Here is a 17208-nt window from a genome sequence, read left to right on the forward strand (position 1 = left end):
TGTCCTGGAATGCCTCGGCTCTGGGCCCGGGGCTCCATCACTGCCCTCTACTGGTGTCCTGTGATGCCTCAGCTCCCCACGCCCCGGGGCAGTTTCATGGTGGTTTTCCTGACGCCTCCAGCAAGTTCCTGACATCCAGCACGCTGGCATTCTGTGGCATCCAGGCCACCCTCCTGCCTGTCTCCCATAGCACCAAGGGCAAGGTCACGGAGGCCAGAGAGATGGTCTCCATCCGGGGCTTCAAGGCTGCATCTGTGCCCCCAGGTGCTACATTATCCCCCTGAGGCCTGGCCAGAACACCTCAAGAGGCGTGTGGCATAAAGACATCTTCTATGGGCAAATAAAACATTAACAGTTAACAGTAAGTCACCCATTTTGCAAATATTTAATGTTTTTTAATGTTTCTTCTCATTTTTGAGGGAGAGAACGAGGGGGGGGGCAGGGGCAGAGAGAGGAAGACGCAGAATCTGAAGCAGGCTCCAGGCTCCAAACTGTCAGCACAGAGCCCAACACAAGGCTCCCAACCCACGAACCCTGAGACCATGACCTGAACCAAAGTCAGACGCTTAACTGACTGAGCCCCCAGTGCCCCTGCACTTGTTCAGTACAAAAGTCAAACTCACGGGTCACCTGGGTGGCTCAGTTGGTTGAGCGTCCGACTTCGGCTCAGGTCGTGATCTCGCAGTCTGTGGGTTCAAGTCCCGCATCGGGCTCTGTGCTGACAGCTGGGAGCCTGGAGCCTGCTTGGGATTCTGTGTCTCCCTCTCTCTCTGCCCCTCCCACGCTCACGCTCTGTCTCTCTCTCTCTCTCTCTCTCTCTCTGTCAAAAATAAACATTTAAAACATTAAAAAAAAGTCAAACTCACTGCTGACAATGCCACTGAAAAGGTGAGCTCTGGATGCTCTGCATCATTTGAAGGCGCCAGCCTCTTGGACGCACGCAGGATCCGCCACTCGCGGTGCGTGCCGCTTGAGCCACTGCTCTGGCCCAGGCCCCAGGTTTGCCTCAACTTCATTTTCTGTTTTCCCCAATTACAAAAGCCTTCCCTACACTAAGATTTTGATCATGTCTCCTTTTTAAAAGCATGCACTTCTCGCGGTTAGTCTCCATCTATTTTACGTCTATTTCACTTTGGTGAATGGTGGGGAGTCGCCATTCCCGGACCGAGTAGGAGCTGGTTCCGAAGCCCCAGGTGAGTGACCACAGGGCAAGAGTCAGGACAAAGGAGCTGCAGCTTTGTGAGCCCTCCAGGAACGCAGGATGTGGGCAGACTCGGAGCCCCAGGAACCCCAGGTATGTCGGTTAAAGGTGGGGACTTCCGAGATGGGAAGATTTAAGGGCAGGGTCCCAGTCAGTTGGAGGGGATCACCAAGCAGAAAGGGGGATAAGGAGCCCAGTGCCAGGCCCATGCCCCATGTGTGACCTTTCAGGCTCCACCATAGGAGGCCTGGGGTACAGCTCTGCAGATTCCGGCCCCTCTGACTATACCTTAGCCATATGTGAATTTCTTCCCAGGAGTTTCCATTTGAGGACCTCTATTGGGGGAGCAGGATGGGGGAGGGGTGCTTTCAGTAGAGGCCTCCCTATTGTGAGGGGAGAGAGCCATGAAGACACCTTTCTCCACTGACTCGGCACTTGGGGTTTCCCCAGTCCTAGCCCTCCGCCTGGGCCCAGACACCTGCAGGAGCCTCGTGCTGCTGCACCCGACCCCTGACCCAAGCGCCGTGCCATGGGGAAAGTGCACCGGGCAGCTGGTGCATTCTCCAGCTTTCCCCTTGCTGATAGGACCAGAGGAAGCCAGTAAAGGCCTGGCTGTTACTTTCATTTGTCTTCTTGACTAAATGGATTCATAGACAATTCTTTCAGTTTCTGGACCCAATTTCAACATCCAGGAAGTGCCCCTCCTCAAAAAAAAAAAAAACAAAAAAAAAAAAAACAAAAAAAAAAACACCACAAAGCAATTCTTGGACACCACTGGGGTATCCAAGAACTCAATTCTGACACCTTCTACCTCAAGACAGCATCAGGTTCTACAGGTTAAGGACTCGGTCCCACCCCCCCCCCACTTCAGATGCCAGTCACAAGCCCCAGGCTGTTACCTGTGCTTCTAACCCACTGACTAGACCGGAAGGTCCCAATGACCTCCTCCTTAGGGTCTCTATTTGCTGGAGTGGCTCACAGAAATCAGGGAACACTTAGGTTTACCAGTTTATTAAAGGGTGTGATAATTATGAATCGACAGCCAGATGAAGAGATACACAGGGTGAGGCCAGGGAAAGAGTGCACCACTCTTCCCGCATCTCCAAAGGGCAACATTGCCACCAGCCACTTTGACTCCTGAGCTCAGCTGAGCCCCAAGCAAGGAAGTGTCTCCCCCTCTGCTGTACGAACAGTGCTCAGAATGGCCATAAGGAATAGAGGCTATCATCAGTTGTCGAGCAAACACTCTATTTTACTCAAAGTCCACATATACATTACACTTTACAAAAACAGCATCTAGCTGGGTCTCTTGGTCCCCCTCTAATCAACAAAAGGGAGAAAAGAGGACAAAGTCCCTCTTTTAAACACTGGGGCTGCCCTGTGCACCCCCAGACCCCTGGTCCAGTGCACAGCAGGCAGGGTTAGTGGAACGCCCACCAGCGGCCAGCACAGGGCACCCTCACCACCAGGCTAGCGGAGGAGCCCTCACCACCAGGCTAGCGGAGGTCCCTGCCAGGACCATGAACACGCAGATGCACAGAAGGACCCCGCCTCAAGAGGAGGAGACCGGGTACCCATAGTGGTTGCGGTCAGCTTCACCCAGGGTCAGCGTCAGTGACAGGCTGGGCTTCCGTCCCAGCTCCTCCTCCTCCAGGCAGCGCTGTGGGGGCCGGGACTTAAAGAAATCCGAGACGTAGCGAACCTAGGAGACAAGACAAGGGCTGATGGGGGCAGGGGAACGGGAAGGTCATGGGGGGTGAGGGATGGGCTCTGAGGGGAAGAGTGGAGTGGGGAGGACAAGAGGATCCCCCCACCCAGGGTGGGTCTCCTGACCCAGGAGCTCACCGTGAGGCCGGCCACCAGTGCCCCCTGCAGGAGGCCAACAAGGACATCACTCCAGTGGTGCTTGTGGTCAGACACGCGGGTGTAGCCGACGTAGAGAGCAAAGGCCAGCAGGAAAAACTGCACTGTGGGCCGCAGAAGCCGCGCCCACTTCCAGCAAAGCCGTGCCTGCACGTAGAGCTGGGGGCCGGAGGGCAGCCATCAGCCCAGGAGCCCGCTGGGCTCACCCCACACCCAGGGCGCAGACGGGAGTGGAGGCCAGGAACACAAAGCCAGAAGGCCGGGAGCCTCCAGTTTCTAAGAAACAAACCAGTCACCTCGACCCATCACCACCTCCCCTTCCCCCTTTTGCAGAAGGAGAAACTGAGGCCGAGTCCCACAAGCCAATCCTGGGAAACAGACTCACCGCCAAGAACATCATGCAGTACATCCCAAAGGAGGAGTGTCCAGAATAGAAAGACAGTCTAAGAAAGGAGAGCACAGGTGTCAGGAGGGGCTGCACAGGGAACAGAGCCCAGGGCCCAGGCTCAGAGACCGGGAAGCTCACTGACATCTCTGCCTTCGAAGTCCCCGGGCCCCTGGCCCCCAGCCCCCTGTGTATCCCACAGTCTGGGACCCAGCATAGGGAGGGTTTTATGGGGAAACGTGGCCCCTTTTCATTTCCTGACCACACAAAACAAAGTCTCCAACTGGGGCTCACAGTCTTTAACAAGGATACCGTAGGCCACAGACTCAGAACCAGGGCAGACAAACAGATAACACCACAGTTTGGGGGTCATTTCCCATCTGTGGTTCTTGATGCAGGAATTAAGCTCAAGGTTTAGCAAAAAGGACACCAGTGGACAAGAGAATGGCAGATTAAGGAACTCCAAAGGTCCAGCCCTCCATAAACACAATGGAAACACTCGTACGAACGGAATCACACTGGCAGTGGCCACCACCAGGACTAGCAAAACAGACCTCTTTGCACGGATTTGTGATTGTCTGGACCCATCTGGTGGATCTGCAGAGCTACGCCACTCTCCTGTGGCCGACGCAGCTACCTGGGGAATTGCTCTGAAGCCTTTACAGCAAATGTCGGTCACTGCTGCCCAGGGCAATGCATGGCAGCCGAGGCACAGGGACCCACCAGGAAGCTCAGGAAAGGAGCCCTTGGCTCTCACCTCTGGCTGACCTTCAGGTGCTGCGCAAACAGGAAGCCTGCCTGAGCTCGGAAGGCAGGCCCCGACACAGCACACACAGCCCATCGGCAAACTCAGAGAGAGGTCTTTCTCCCAGTGCCAGATGTTTAAGGAAATCTCTGTCCAAGTACTAGCTGATCGTGCAGGTAACAGAAAGAACTTCATGGCCACACATGACAAAGAGTACAGAATTTACAAAATTAGGTCAAAAGGTCGCTAACCAACCGACCGACAACTGCAACAAAGAGCAACAATAATCGCTGGGTGGGAGAGCACAAGATATTCCCAGAGTTGCTACATGACAACATTAAAGATGCCCAGTTCTCAACCAAATAGTCACAAAGCACACAGGGGGAAAAGTGTGGCCGATACACAGGGTGAAAAGAAATCTGTTAATAGAAGCTGTCCCCAGGATGCCCAGGTGCTAGACTTACTGGACAAAGACTTTTCTCTGGCCATTTAAAATCTGTTCAAAGAGGGAAACAATGTCTCACTAAACAGAGAATATCAGCAAAGAGACAGAAGTTATCCAAAGGAACCAAACAGAAATTCTGGAGCTGAAAACAGTAAGTAGTATCTGAAATGAAAAATCACCAGCAGGTCTGAATGGGCAGAAAGAACCGTGAGCATGGACACAGGTCAACTGAGACAATTCAACTGGAGGGGCACAGAGTAAGAAGGGAGAAAAAGAGGTAGGCACCAGGGATGCCCACACACACGGGGGAGCCCAAAGAAGGGAGGAGAGACAGACAGGGGCAGAAAGAGTATTTGAAGACATAATGGCTGAACACTGCCCAAGCCGGATCAAAGACACGAATCTACACATCTAAGAAGCTTGAGAACTCGAACGGGAGAAGCTCAGAGACACAGCGTAATCAAACTGCCAAGGACAGTCAGCAAGAACCGTGCACACGGCAAGAGAAGAGACCGCTGTGGTACGAGGGTCCTCAGTACGATTAGCAGCCAGTTTCTTGTCAGAAGCCATGGAAGCCAGAGGCAGTGAGGTGATACTTTCAAAATAACCAAGAATTCTAGGTCTGGCAAAATCACCCCCTAAAAATGAAGGAGAAATTCAGACATTCCCAGATAAACACAAACTGAGAGAATTCATTACTGAAACACCCGCCCTATAAGAAATTCCAAAAGGGAGTCTTTCCAGGAGAAATGAAGGGTGCTAGACAGTTAGCTGAGGCTCACACAAAGATCTGAGATACACGAGTCAAGGTAGTTACACAATACAACCATCAGTATTTATGTACTTGAGCTCGTAATTCCTGATTTTTTTCTAACAATTTTATGGGATGCCTGCGTGGCTCACTTGGTTAAGCATCTGACTTTGGTTCAGGTCATGATCTCGCAGTGTGTGAGTTCAAGCCCAGTGCTGGGCTCCGTGCTGACAGCTGAGAGCCCGGAACCTGCTTCAGAGTCTGTGTCTCCCTCAGTCTCTACCCCTCCCGCCACTTGTGTGCTCTCTCTCTCTTTCTCTCAAAAATAAATAAATTGGGGCGCCTGGGTGGTTCAGTCGGTTAAGCGTCCGACTTCAGCTCAGGTCATGATATCACGGATCGTGGGTTCGAGCCCCACATCGGGCTCTGTGCTGACAGCTCAGAGCCTGGAGCCTGTTTCAGATTCTGTGTCTCCCTCTCTCACTGACCCTCTCTTGTTCATGCTCTGTCTCTCTCTGTCTCATAAAAATCAGTAAACGTTAAAAAAAATTTGTTTTGAATACACAAAAATTTAAAAAAATAATTTTTTAACTGCACATACAGATGGGTGTTAGCTAGATTTATTGTGGTGATCATTTCAAGGTAAATACAAATGCTGAACCATGTTGCGCACCTAAAACAAACATCGCATCATATGAATTATGTCAATTATGCCTCATTTTTCAAAAACCTGAGTAAAACAGTAATTATAAATCTGAGTTGATGAACACACAATGTATAGAATATAATTTGTGAAAATCTCATAAGGGGGGGCAGAGCTACATAGCCACAAACTTTCTGCACAGTCAGTAACTAACATAAAAGAAGGCAGTAATGAAGAAATTCTAAAGCCAGGAAAAAAGAATATGTAGAAAACAAATAGCAAAACACCAGAAGCTCTTTCTTATGGGGGATTACATTAAATATAAATGTACTAACCTCTCCAATTAAAAGGCGGAGGTTGCAAAACAAACTTACAAAGTGACGTAACTTTGCATATGCCGTATACCTTCAGACGCACAAACAGGCGGAAAGTACAAACGTGGGAAAAGCATTCCATTCAGACAGCAACCAAAAGACAGCCCGAGTGGCCACGCTGCTATGGGACAAAACAGACGATGAAAAGAAAAGAAAAAAAACCGTTCGCAGACACAAAGGACGTTACACAGTGATCAAGGCACACGTGTCAAGAACACATCACAATCACAAAGATAACGCACAGAACAAGAACCCCGAAAGAAGTGAGGCAGAAACGCACACACCTCACATGTGAGCACAGACACGGGAGAGGCCAGACAAAAGGCTGCACGGTGTGTGACCCCACGTGCGTGAAGCGTCAGAAGAGGCACGCCCACCCACAGGAAGGGGGTTCGTGAGTGCCAGGGGCTCAGGGAGGAGGCAGTGCCGGGGGCCTCATAACTAATAGACACAGAGTTTCTTTCTTGGGATGATAAACATATTCTGGAATACGAGAGTGGGGATGGTGGCACGACACTGTGAATGTACTAAGAATCAATGAATTGCATGTATTAAAATAGTTAAATTCTTGATTTTTAGGGATGTGAATTTTATTTCAAAATTTTAAACAGGAAAATAGATGCCAATTAATTGAGAAGTTTATCAGAGAATGTGAGAGCACAGAGCAGAAGCCGGACAGTGGGGCCTGAGGTTTGGGGGGCTGTTCTGCTCAGGACCCCGCATCCCGGCCCCACCTCACATCCACACACCTCCCCAACCCAGGCCCACGGGCCCCACCCGGCCTCACCCCACCTTACCCTCCAGGAAGCTCACCCTTCCACATCCAGCGCCTGGGGGTCCTGCTCTAGCCCCGACTCCTCCCCCAGGGGTGGGGACAGCCGTGGCTTAGAGTCCCCAGCATCGCCCCGAGTGAAGGCGGCCGGTCCAGCACCCACCTGGACTCGGTGACGTTGGCGGGGCTTCCCCTGCACACCTTCTCCACCTGCACGTACACGGAGCAGTTGACGCGGCTCCAGTCAGGGTCACACACCGCCAGGAAGTTGGGCCGCAGACGGCCGATCATGTACTTGGCCAGGTCGGTGAGCGACTGACTCACCGCAGCCCCAAACAGGAACGTCCCCAACACCTTGTAGACGGCCGCCACGTAGTTGTTGAAGTCGGAGCGGGAATAGAGGCGGTCTGTGTATACCAGGTAGGCCTCCCCGGCAGAGACCTGCACAGGGAGCCACTGAGGGCACTCATGGCTGGGCTGGGGAGGCAACTGTGAGGGTCTCCACCAAGCCCTGGCTCGCTGGGCCTCGGACTCCCCACAGAAAGGGCTTCGGGGTGCCTGGCCTCCCTGAGTCTGCTGGGATTCTGGGAACTCCAAAGGGGGGGGCCCCCTTCCCCACATACCATTCAGGGCAAAACTTGGCCCCACCCCCAGCACCCAACCTACCACCCTCCAACCTCTCCTGCCTTACGAGGATGATGGTGGCTGTGATGGTGACCCCAGCCATGAGCCCGTGGGTGATGGTGTCTGGACGGTAGGGGTACCGGATGGAGTCATCTCCACAGTAGAACCCTCGCTTATATGGTGCGTTCACAAGCGTCAGGATGGCAAAAGGCAGAGAGGCTGGGGGCAGGGGAGAGAAGCCAGTGGCCACACGGTTCTCCCCATGCTGTGTGGTCCCACCAGCCAAGCCCGGGGGCCACAAATGCCAGCTTCTGTCGGGCACTTGGCCACCTGCCTCGGCCTTCCCTCCCTGGTTTCCTCACCCCCGCGTCAACCCGAGGCGAGAAGGAGCTTTCCCCATGGCGAACGGGAGTCTGCTCCCTCATTAAAACCCCCTCATGGTTCCCCATCGTCCTCAGATAAACACCAAAATCCTCCCCGGGCCCATTGTACAGCCCCCACCCCACCTCCCCCCTCACTCACTCCCATCCAGCCTCCTTTCTCCTCCCTGAGCAAACTCCATAAGCATGCAACCGAGCTCCGTCCCCGAGCTACCTTCCCATGCAACCAAGCTACCTTCCCTGAGCTCCGTCCACCCTTCCTGACTGCCCACACTGGCGCCCCTTTCACAGAACAGAAATTCTGTTCTCCACGTCTCTGGGCCTGTATGCACTTCTGCAACATAGTGTGATACTTGATTGTCAGCCCCACCCAAAGGGCTTGACGGACACCTGAGGGGGGCCCACCATGTTCAAGGCGGTCCCCGGAGCCTGCCCAGGGCTTGGCCTAGGCAGGTGTTTTAATAAGCATCTTTTAAAAGAAGAGAGGCCCTCCCTGCCCCTCACTGTAAGGCAGGCCAGAGAGACCAGGAACGCACCACAGAAAGGGCCAGAGCTGAGACACCTGCATTCCTGCCTTTAACCCTGAGCCGGCCAAGGGCCTCGACGCCTCAGTCCAAAGACATATTCAGGAGCCACAAGTTCTGGCAGAATAATGAAAGGCATTGCTGTAGTACTGGGGTCCCAGGACCCCGCTGAGCCAAGGGTGACAAACGAAGGCAGGGTGCCCTTTGCCCCCCAGCAGGGCAGGTGACAAGTGTAAAAGGGTGTGACTCTTCTTTGGCATGAATACAAGGCCAACTCCTCCTCCTAAGACACCGAATTTAGTCAAGGGAAACACAGAGGTCTGCCCATGGAGCCGAGTGTTAGGGATAAAGAATCATGGGCCAACGTGACTGGAATCGGGGAGGCCACACAGAAAAGAAGGTGGATCAAGGGAGCTGAGGAAGTTCAGGGCAGATCTGGGGAAGAGCTCCAGGCAGAGGGAAAGGCAGTCCCAGAGAACAGCAAAGGACCCTGCCTGGACGGCTGGAACACTGGGACTGGAGGGTACTGTAAGAACGGGAATCTTGCTGTGAGTGAGGTGGGAGACACCAGAGAGCTTGGAGCAAAGGAGCAGAGCATGCGTTCGACGGGTTCCCTCAGGCTGCTGTGAGGTAGGGCAAGGGTAGAGGCAGAGAAGCCAGGCAGGAGACCCCCAAAGTTGGGGAGGAGTGGGGAGGCGGGGCCTAGAATATGCTGAGCCACCAAGTCAAGCCCCATCCCTGCAACCCAACCAGGGCAGGGGCTGGCGCAAGGGGCCTCGCCCGGCAAGGTTAGCCTCCGCCTCCTGTCCCCCAGCCCCAGTCCCAGCCCCTTCCACTGGAGGGAGGCTCATCACCCTCAGCTGGAAGCAGAGCTGTGGATTCAGGAAGCAGAGCTCAAAGCACTGAACTGGGGGGCCTTTCCCTGCCTGGGAAACTCTGGTTCACACCCTCATGGCAGACACTTCCAGAACCTCCCTGCCTTTACATCATCCCCGCCCCCCATTTTTTCATCAGGGTCCTCGTCACCCAATGAAACCCAACTTCTTATATCGCGAAGCTTCAAGAATGGTAGCAGGGTCTGCCTGGGCCTCGAGCGCCTGGCACAAAGAAGCAACACTTGCCTGCAGCAGGTGCCTGAACCTCTCTGGGCTGAAACAGCACCTCCCTTAGACTGTTCCGTGGAAAAGACTTAATTATTTGCATGTCACTTAGCGCCTGGGATACATAAGTGCCACACGGATGTTTAAATGTAAATAACAGGTGCTCAATAAATGATGGCTAGGGCTAGCGGATGGCTAGTCCCCCCTGTGGACCTCTTCCCGTTACCACCTGGCCCACTCCAAAGAGCTTAGGGTTAGGGTGAGGGTTGGGGCTGGCGCGCGATCCTTCAGGGCATTACCCCTCCGCCCTTCAGCGACCTCCGTCCCGGCGGAGGTGCAGGAACCCCACAAGGAGGGGGTGGGGGGTGCGACTTGGGCCCGAGGGGGGCCCCTCCCCGCGCCGGGGGGTAGAATTCCGGGGCCATTGTCCGCACCGCCCCGGAGCAAACACTCAGCCTTTGTTCCCGGGACCCTGGGGGAGGGGCGGGGAGGGGGGCGGCCTCGGGCCACCCCCTCCCCCAGCCTGGCCCGCAAACCCGCCCGACAGGTTTGGTCTGCGCCGCCGGAGGCGACGGGTCCACCCGTAGCCCGGGGCCCAGCCTTTCTCTCCACCTGTGCACCCCCTCCCCACACACCCCGCCTGGGAAGGGGGTTCGAATCCCACCGAGCGGCTGAGTGTGCCCGTGGGGAACGCCGATCCCGGGAGTGGGGGTGGAGGTCCTCCCGGCGGTGCCCCGCCCCCGGCCGCGCCCCTGGCCGCCCAGAACCTGGACCGCCGCCCGCGTGAGTCACCGCCCCGGCCGGGGGACGCAAACCCTCCGCGACACGGGACGGCCGAGGGGGTGGGGGGGCACGCAGGCCGATGTGGGCGCCGAGGTCACCCCAGAGCTCCCCCGCCTGCGGCCCCCACCCCACTCCACCCCCGCTACAAACCAGCCCTCGGGGCGCCTGGGCGCGCACCGCCGGGGAAGGGGTCCGCCCCGCCACGCGCGGGGCCCCGCGGCTCTTACCGACCAGCACGCACAGCACGTCGAGCAGCACGAAGACCCACCTCCGCTCCATGCCGCCCCCGCCCCGGGCCGCGCCCGCGCCCCCCGACGCCGGTCCCAGCGCGTCCCGTCGCGCCCCGACCTGGCAGCGGGGTCACGTGGGCGCCGAGCTGGGTCCAGCAGGGGCGGGGCGGGGCGGGGCGTGCAGGGGAGGGCAGCTGAGGGCAGGGGAGCGGCGGGAGGGCGGGGCGGGGCGGGGCGGGGGCAGAGTCCGGCCGCGGCGGGCAGGGAGGGGCCGGCTGGAGAGTTCCTGCGCGTGGGGGCGGGAGACCCCAGCCCGGGTCTGGAGGGTGGGGAGGGGTCGTCCGCGCCCTGGCCGGGAGGCTGAGGGACCGAGGCCCAGAGTCACCCTCAGACTGGGCCGGCGGAGTCGGGGAAGGGCCGGGTGGCGAGAAGGAAGGAAGGAACCAGCGAACCAGCGAGGGAGGGAGGGAGCGGGCGAGGGGCCAGGCCCCTCTCTGAACATCGGTTTCACTGGGGGGGCGGCGCTCGCGCTGCGCACATCTTAGTACGTCTGAGTCAGGAAGTGCCTAAAAAGTATGAAAACCGATGGGGTGTCATGGCTTAATCGCGGGTTTTTTTTTTCTCTCCTCCTAATGCTGGAAGCCCTGGCATTCCGGTGATGCGTGGCGTTTCAGGTCAGGCCCCTCAGCACCCACTGTCGAGGCTGTTGGCGCTGTCCCCACTTTACAGAGGAGGAAACGGAGGTGGCAGGAGGTAGACGTAGGAACTCGCTCACAAGCTGGTTAGGTTCTGTGCCCCGTGCCCCCACTAGGTCCCAGGGAGCCCTGAGCTGGGAGGCGCCCAGGAGTCAAGAGCATCTAAGCTAGGGAAACTGAGGTCCAAGGGGCCATCACTAGATCCTTTGGGCTGAAACCATCTGAGAAGCCTTGGTGAGAGCCCTGCTTTGACATGGCAGGAAACATGACACAAACACGAGGTTCTGTCACTCAGGGTCACACAGTGTAAAGGGGGAGGTGGGGGAGAGTCGAACCCAGGGGGCCTGGCCCCAGGGTCTGCTCCCTTGACTTCTCAAACACATTCACCCTCCAAGCCCCTCCAACAACCCTAAAACAGGATGTTTCCCAACTCTTCAAAAAATTTTTTTAACATTTATTCATTTTTGAGAGACAGAGCATTAGCGAGGGAGTCTCAACCCTTTTTAGAGATGAAGGGAGCCAGACCCAAAGAAAGACAGGGAGCCCCTGATCCAAAGGCGGCTGGGGCTTAAACTCAGAGTCCCACTGACCCTGCTCCCTGGGAGGGTGACCAGGCACAGGCACTTACAGGGTGCGGGGGACCCAGGAGGGAGCCGGGGACCTTGGGGAAGAGGGGCAGTGTGCAGCAGACCTGGAGCTCCTTTGCTATTAGGGTTGGGGGCGGGTGTCTGAACGCCAGCTCCTCTGCGCCCTGGGACAACTTCCCTCTTCTGAGGGGCCGGCAGAGACACTCCCCACACACACTCACTCAAAATAACTCAGCCCACTCCCAGGACCTGGCAAAGGCTAGCATGGAAACTTCTGGACCCGGATTTTCCGTCTGTGGTGTGCCGGAAAGACAGTGTGATAGGCATGTCCCCAGTATGGCTTCCCCTCGTTCCAACCGCATTTGTTGTTGGGGGCGGGAGTGATGGGCACATCCTAAAGAAAAAAAAAAATCCAGCTTCCTCCCTCGCCCCTAGACTTCTTCCGGTGGTGGGGGTGGGGGTGGGGAGATCATATTTACTTGCCCAGAGGGATTTTCCAGTGTCTGGGCCGGGGTGGGGCTGTCCCAAGGGTCCTGTTTCAGGCTCGGCTGGATCCAGCGCTCCTGGAGCAGGTGTGCCCGCCCCCCCCCCCCCCAGGTAGGCTCCGGCCCTGCTCACTGGCTTTTCCTGCTGCCACTTGGGGCGGGGGGGGGGGGCGCCCCGGGGTAACGCAGGTCCTGGGCTCCAGCTCCCGTCTTTCATTAGTTCACTCATTCAGGCAATGCCTAATGAATCACGGTTTTTGTGCAAATTACCTGACTTACACGCGATCAGCATCTGCGATGCCCAGCAAAATGTTCCATAAATGCTAGCTAGCCTCCTCATTGCTGTATTTAACTCACTTTAACCTCAGGGTGACTGCCCAGACATGTTCAGTTAAGGTAGACGAAGGGCAATGCTATACCAGAGTCCAGGAAATGCGGGGTTCTTACTGAGCGCCTACTACTCGCTGGGGGGAGCGTGCCAATGGGAGTGTGGTCCTGGGGGTGACCTGGGCCGGGGCTGCGAGTGGGACCCAAGCAGTCTCTAGGGGAGGCTCCTTCGGGCAGAGGCCAGGGGTAGGAAGAAGTATGGCCTGTTCTCTGATGAGCCATCAGCCCTCCCCGCTGACCTCAATCCCACCCTGTCCTTAAAACACCTGGATACGGTCAGGATTAAAATCTAATGTGGGCAGTAAGGATTAGGATTAAGGTTAGGAATGGGGTCTGCTAGCTGGGTTCCTTCACACTTCAAGGAGGCTTTGCACTTGGAATCCGTCTTACATCCTTCTCGGAGAGAATCCGAGGCTAGTGAGGCCTGCTCTGGGGACAGAACCTGGGCTGGGAGCCAGCCCTGGAAGGCTTCTCCCCACCTGCAGGTGCCAGGGACTTGCCTATGTCCCCTAGAGACCACACCAACCCCTTGGTCCCTTATGGTCTACCAAGGAGTGGCGGTCAGTTCTCATCAACCTCATGGGCTCCAGGTGATGAAGTTGAGGGCGTGATGCCCGGGGGGTGGGCAGAAAGGTGCCGCCCACACAGTGGGTGCCACCTGAGTGCCGCCATCGCTCCCAGGTCTTTCTACACTTCTCTCAGAGGCTCAGGCCGTACTGGGAGTTCTTCCAGAACTGGGGCTTACCCCCTGCTAAGGGTCCCAGAGCCGTACACCTGGGGAGCTGGGACAGGCCGGTCCGTGAGCATGTCTGCCCACCTAAGCCCTGAGGTGGCACTGAAGTACTTCACCAGGAACACCTGACTCACTAGGAACCACCCCGGAGGGTTAATCAAACAGCAGTGGGGAGGCAGGTACTTGGAGTCCCCTTCAAGTTAGAATCCAGCAGCGGTGAATTCTGAATCCCAGGTTAGGCTGCCACCTCAGGCAGACCACCCTGACTGCACAGTCACCCCCCCCCCCCCCCAGACACACACGCACCTCCGTGTCCAGCAGCCCCTTGAGCTCTGGCACTATCTGTGTCTGCGTACCATCCTCTCCTCCCCAGCCCTGAGCACCAGGGGCAGGGGCCGGCACACAGCAGGCCCCCAATCAATGCTTACCCAATAACGAATGACTGAGGGCCCACAGCCTGGGGTTATCAGGGTGACTCCCACTCCAGGGCCCTTCAGCCTTAGCACCCCTCCGGACTGAGCTGCCGCTCCTGCCCCCACGTGCTCCCTGCTGCTGTCACCCCTCCACCCAGACCGACCGCCAGACCCTGCCTGGGAGGCCGCTTCTGCCTCCGCGGGTGAGCAGCTGACACAGGCCTGGCCGGTCACTAGTTCAGTTACAATACACTAGAGGACATACTATTCAAGGGCTTCTGCTGGCGCTACTGGGGGAGGGAGCACAGACACAAGGCCCGGTTCCCTGCAGTTTCTGGTGCCACCGCAGGCACCAGGGAGGAAAGCGCACCTAAGGATGAGCGTCCAGGAAGCAGAACACCGCACCGGTGATGCCCGGCCTGAGCGCTGCCCACACCGCTGGACCGTCCCAAGAGCACAACTTCCAGCCCTGAGAGGTGCTACCGTCTCAAAGCTGAGGAAGGCAGGAGGAGGACAGCTGCCACCACAAACAGGGCATGCTGAGCAGTGCCACGGTCACAGGGAAGACTGGCAGGGGCCTCTGTGTGTCCAGATCAACACTAGGAATAGGACTCATTTACAAACAACAGGCAGGGCTGGAGAAAGGGGGACCCCCAACCCAGAGGAAAGTGCATCCAGAAACGACCCAGAGGCTGAAACAGCAAAGATCCCAGGTGACTATCATAAAAAAGTTAAAGTTTCGACAGGAGAAGGTAGAAAATGGGGAATTTCAGTAGAGAAATGGAAAAACCCAAGTACACATACCGGGACCAAAACATACGAGGTGTGAGCGAGACAACGCTGGGGGACGGGCCACACGCAGTGCGCGTAGCAGCTGGGGGTCCGCAGGACGGAAGGAGACACGTGCGGAGGCGAGACACGTGCGGAGGCCTGCGGGGCAGGGAGCACCCAGCGGTCTCATGTGTGGCCGGACACTGGGGGGCAGCAGAGATGTCAGGAGAGACAATGGCCAAGACGTCCCCAAACTTAGGAAAGTCACTAACCAGCGTGCCCAAACAGCTCCGCATAAAAGCCACACCTCCGTGCACCCCAGTCAGACTGGGGGCGCCACATACGAAACAAAAATCACCGTCAGAGGAAAGAGACAGGCTCTACCTGGGGAAACACTGGAGTTTTTCATCTGAAGCAACAGAAACCAGGGGTAAATGGACCATATTTAAAATGCTGAAAGATGGGGCACCTGGGTGGCGCAGTCGGTTAAGCGTCCGACTTCAGCCAGGTCACGATCTCGCGGTCCGGGAGTTCGAGCCCCGCGTCAGGCTCTGGGCTGATGGCTCAGAGCCTGGAGCCTGTTTCCGATTCTGTGTCTCCCTCTCTCTCTGCCCCTCCCCCGTTCATGCTCTGTCTCTCTCTGTCCCAAAAATAAATAAACGTTGAAAAAAAAAATTTAAAAAATAAAAATTAAAAAAATAAAATAAAATGCTGAAAGAAAATAAATCAACCCAGAATCCTGTATCCAGCAAAAATAAAACACAGCTAGGAAGTACTTCAAACACGGAGAAATCAGGGCCTGGTCAGGCCAGCAAAGCTGCCACCCACAGACACTGAGCACAGCGCCTCACAGTGACAGACAAGGAGCCCGCCCGGAAACCCAGAGTCCAGTGAGGAGTGAGCACAGGGACAGACACCCACCTTCAAAGGCCACGCAGAACAACGAGCTCCCACGACACCCGTCTCCAAAGCCTGGAATGCAGACACCGAGGGCTGGGGACGGTGTGGCACAGCTGGGGATTTCTCACACAACTGGACACGCTCTTGCCATTTGATTTACCCAAACGAGTCGAAAACGTGTGCTTGAAAACAAACGTGCACACGGATTTTGCAGCAGCTGCATCCAGAAGTGCCCAAACCGGATGCGACCAAGACAGCCTTCAGCAGGAGGGGATGCCAGACGTGGTCCACGCAGAGGCTGGAATACCACTCAGCACTAACAGAAACGAGCCATCAAACCACAGACTTGGAGGCGCCTTCAATGCACAGAGGGAAGGAAGCCGGGAAGGCCACACTGCACACACACACCAAGGGACACCCTCATCAAGCTGCTCAGAACCAGCAAGAAAGTCCAGTTTTAGGTTTCAGTACAATCACACACTTATCTGTGAAGCCTTCACTAATCTCCCCAGAAAAGCCAAACATTTTAGGATCCACTGCACCAGGATTAGAGAGCCGTGTCAGAATGCTGCAATTACAGGTGTATCTGCAGGTCTCTTCCCTTGTGTAGACATAAGCACCCTGAGATGAGAAACATCTTACTCATTTCTTTACCCAAAATATAATTTAGCGCTGACCATACAGGAATGACCAAAAGAACAAACAGGTGAGTGACACCCCAGGGCCTGGGCGGCTCAGTTGGTTGGGTGTCCGACTCCGGCTCAGGTCACGATCTCACGGTTCGTGGGTTTGGGCTCTGTGCCGGGCTCTGTGCTGACAGCTCGGAGCCTGGAGCCTGCTTCGGATTCTGTGTCTCTCTCTCTCTCTCTCTCTCTCTCTCTGCCCCTCCCTGGCTCTCACTGTCTCTCTCTCAAAAATAAACAAACATTAAAAAAAAATTTTTTTTTTTTTTAAAGATACTTCTAACCTCTAATTCTCCAGAAAGGAGAAACAAAGAAACAAAAGGCATGTTATTGAATACCGGGAAGCAAAAAATAAATAAAAAGATAAAAATCTTAAAAGCTGGGTAAAAAAACTAAGATAAGCAGATTTCTTGTTGTAAACAGAGCCAACCAGAAGACAGCAGAGCAACTTCTCTAAAGCACTCAGGAAAATGTAACTACACGAAAACGCCTCAATCAAAATCATTCTCAAGTCCCTCTAGTGCCCTGGCCCCTGTGCCCTGGCTTCCAACACTGGACAACCAACCCTGCAGGAATAAACCCCAGATGCTGAGACCCTGACTCCCCCCACCCTCCCAACATACCTGGTACCTGATTCGTCCTCTCTTGGACTCCACCCCCGTCCCAGCCAGGCTGCCCCCCTCCCCGCTGTCTCCCGCCCCCCCTCCCAGTAAGGCACCCCACCTGACTCTGAC

General features: G+C 55.9%; 1 protein-coding gene across 5 annotated transcripts; it reads right to left on the reverse strand.

The window, feature by feature from the left end:
* Positions 1–2196: 2196 nt before the first annotated feature.
* PLPP2 (phospholipid phosphatase 2) lies at positions 2197–10977 on the reverse strand. 5 transcript variants are annotated; one of them, XM_023242385.2, is made up of 6 exons: positions 10818–10977; positions 7871–8022; positions 7343–7533; positions 3450–3507; positions 3047–3223; positions 2197–2903 (listed from the first exon to the last, which is right to left on the reverse strand). In XM_023242385.2, the coding sequence occupies exons 1-6, from the start codon at positions 10867–10869 to the stop codon at positions 2754–2756; spliced, it is 780 nt and encodes a 259-aa protein (XP_023098153.1). In that variant the 5' UTR covers positions 10870–10977; the 3' UTR covers positions 2197–2753. The 5 variants fall into 5 exon arrangements, with proteins under 5 accessions (XP_023098153.1, XP_023098152.1, XP_023098146.1 ...); XM_023242384.2 differs by having other exon boundaries at positions 7343–7620; XM_023242378.2 differs by having other exon boundaries at positions 7343–7656.
* Positions 10978–17208: the final 6231 nt, after the last annotated feature.

This window comes from Felis catus, chromosome A2, assembly GCF_018350175.1.
Source record: "Felis catus isolate Fca126 chromosome A2, F.catus_Fca126_mat1.0, whole genome shotgun sequence".
NCBI classification, from domain to species: domain Eukaryota; kingdom Metazoa; phylum Chordata; class Mammalia; order Carnivora; family Felidae; genus Felis; species Felis catus.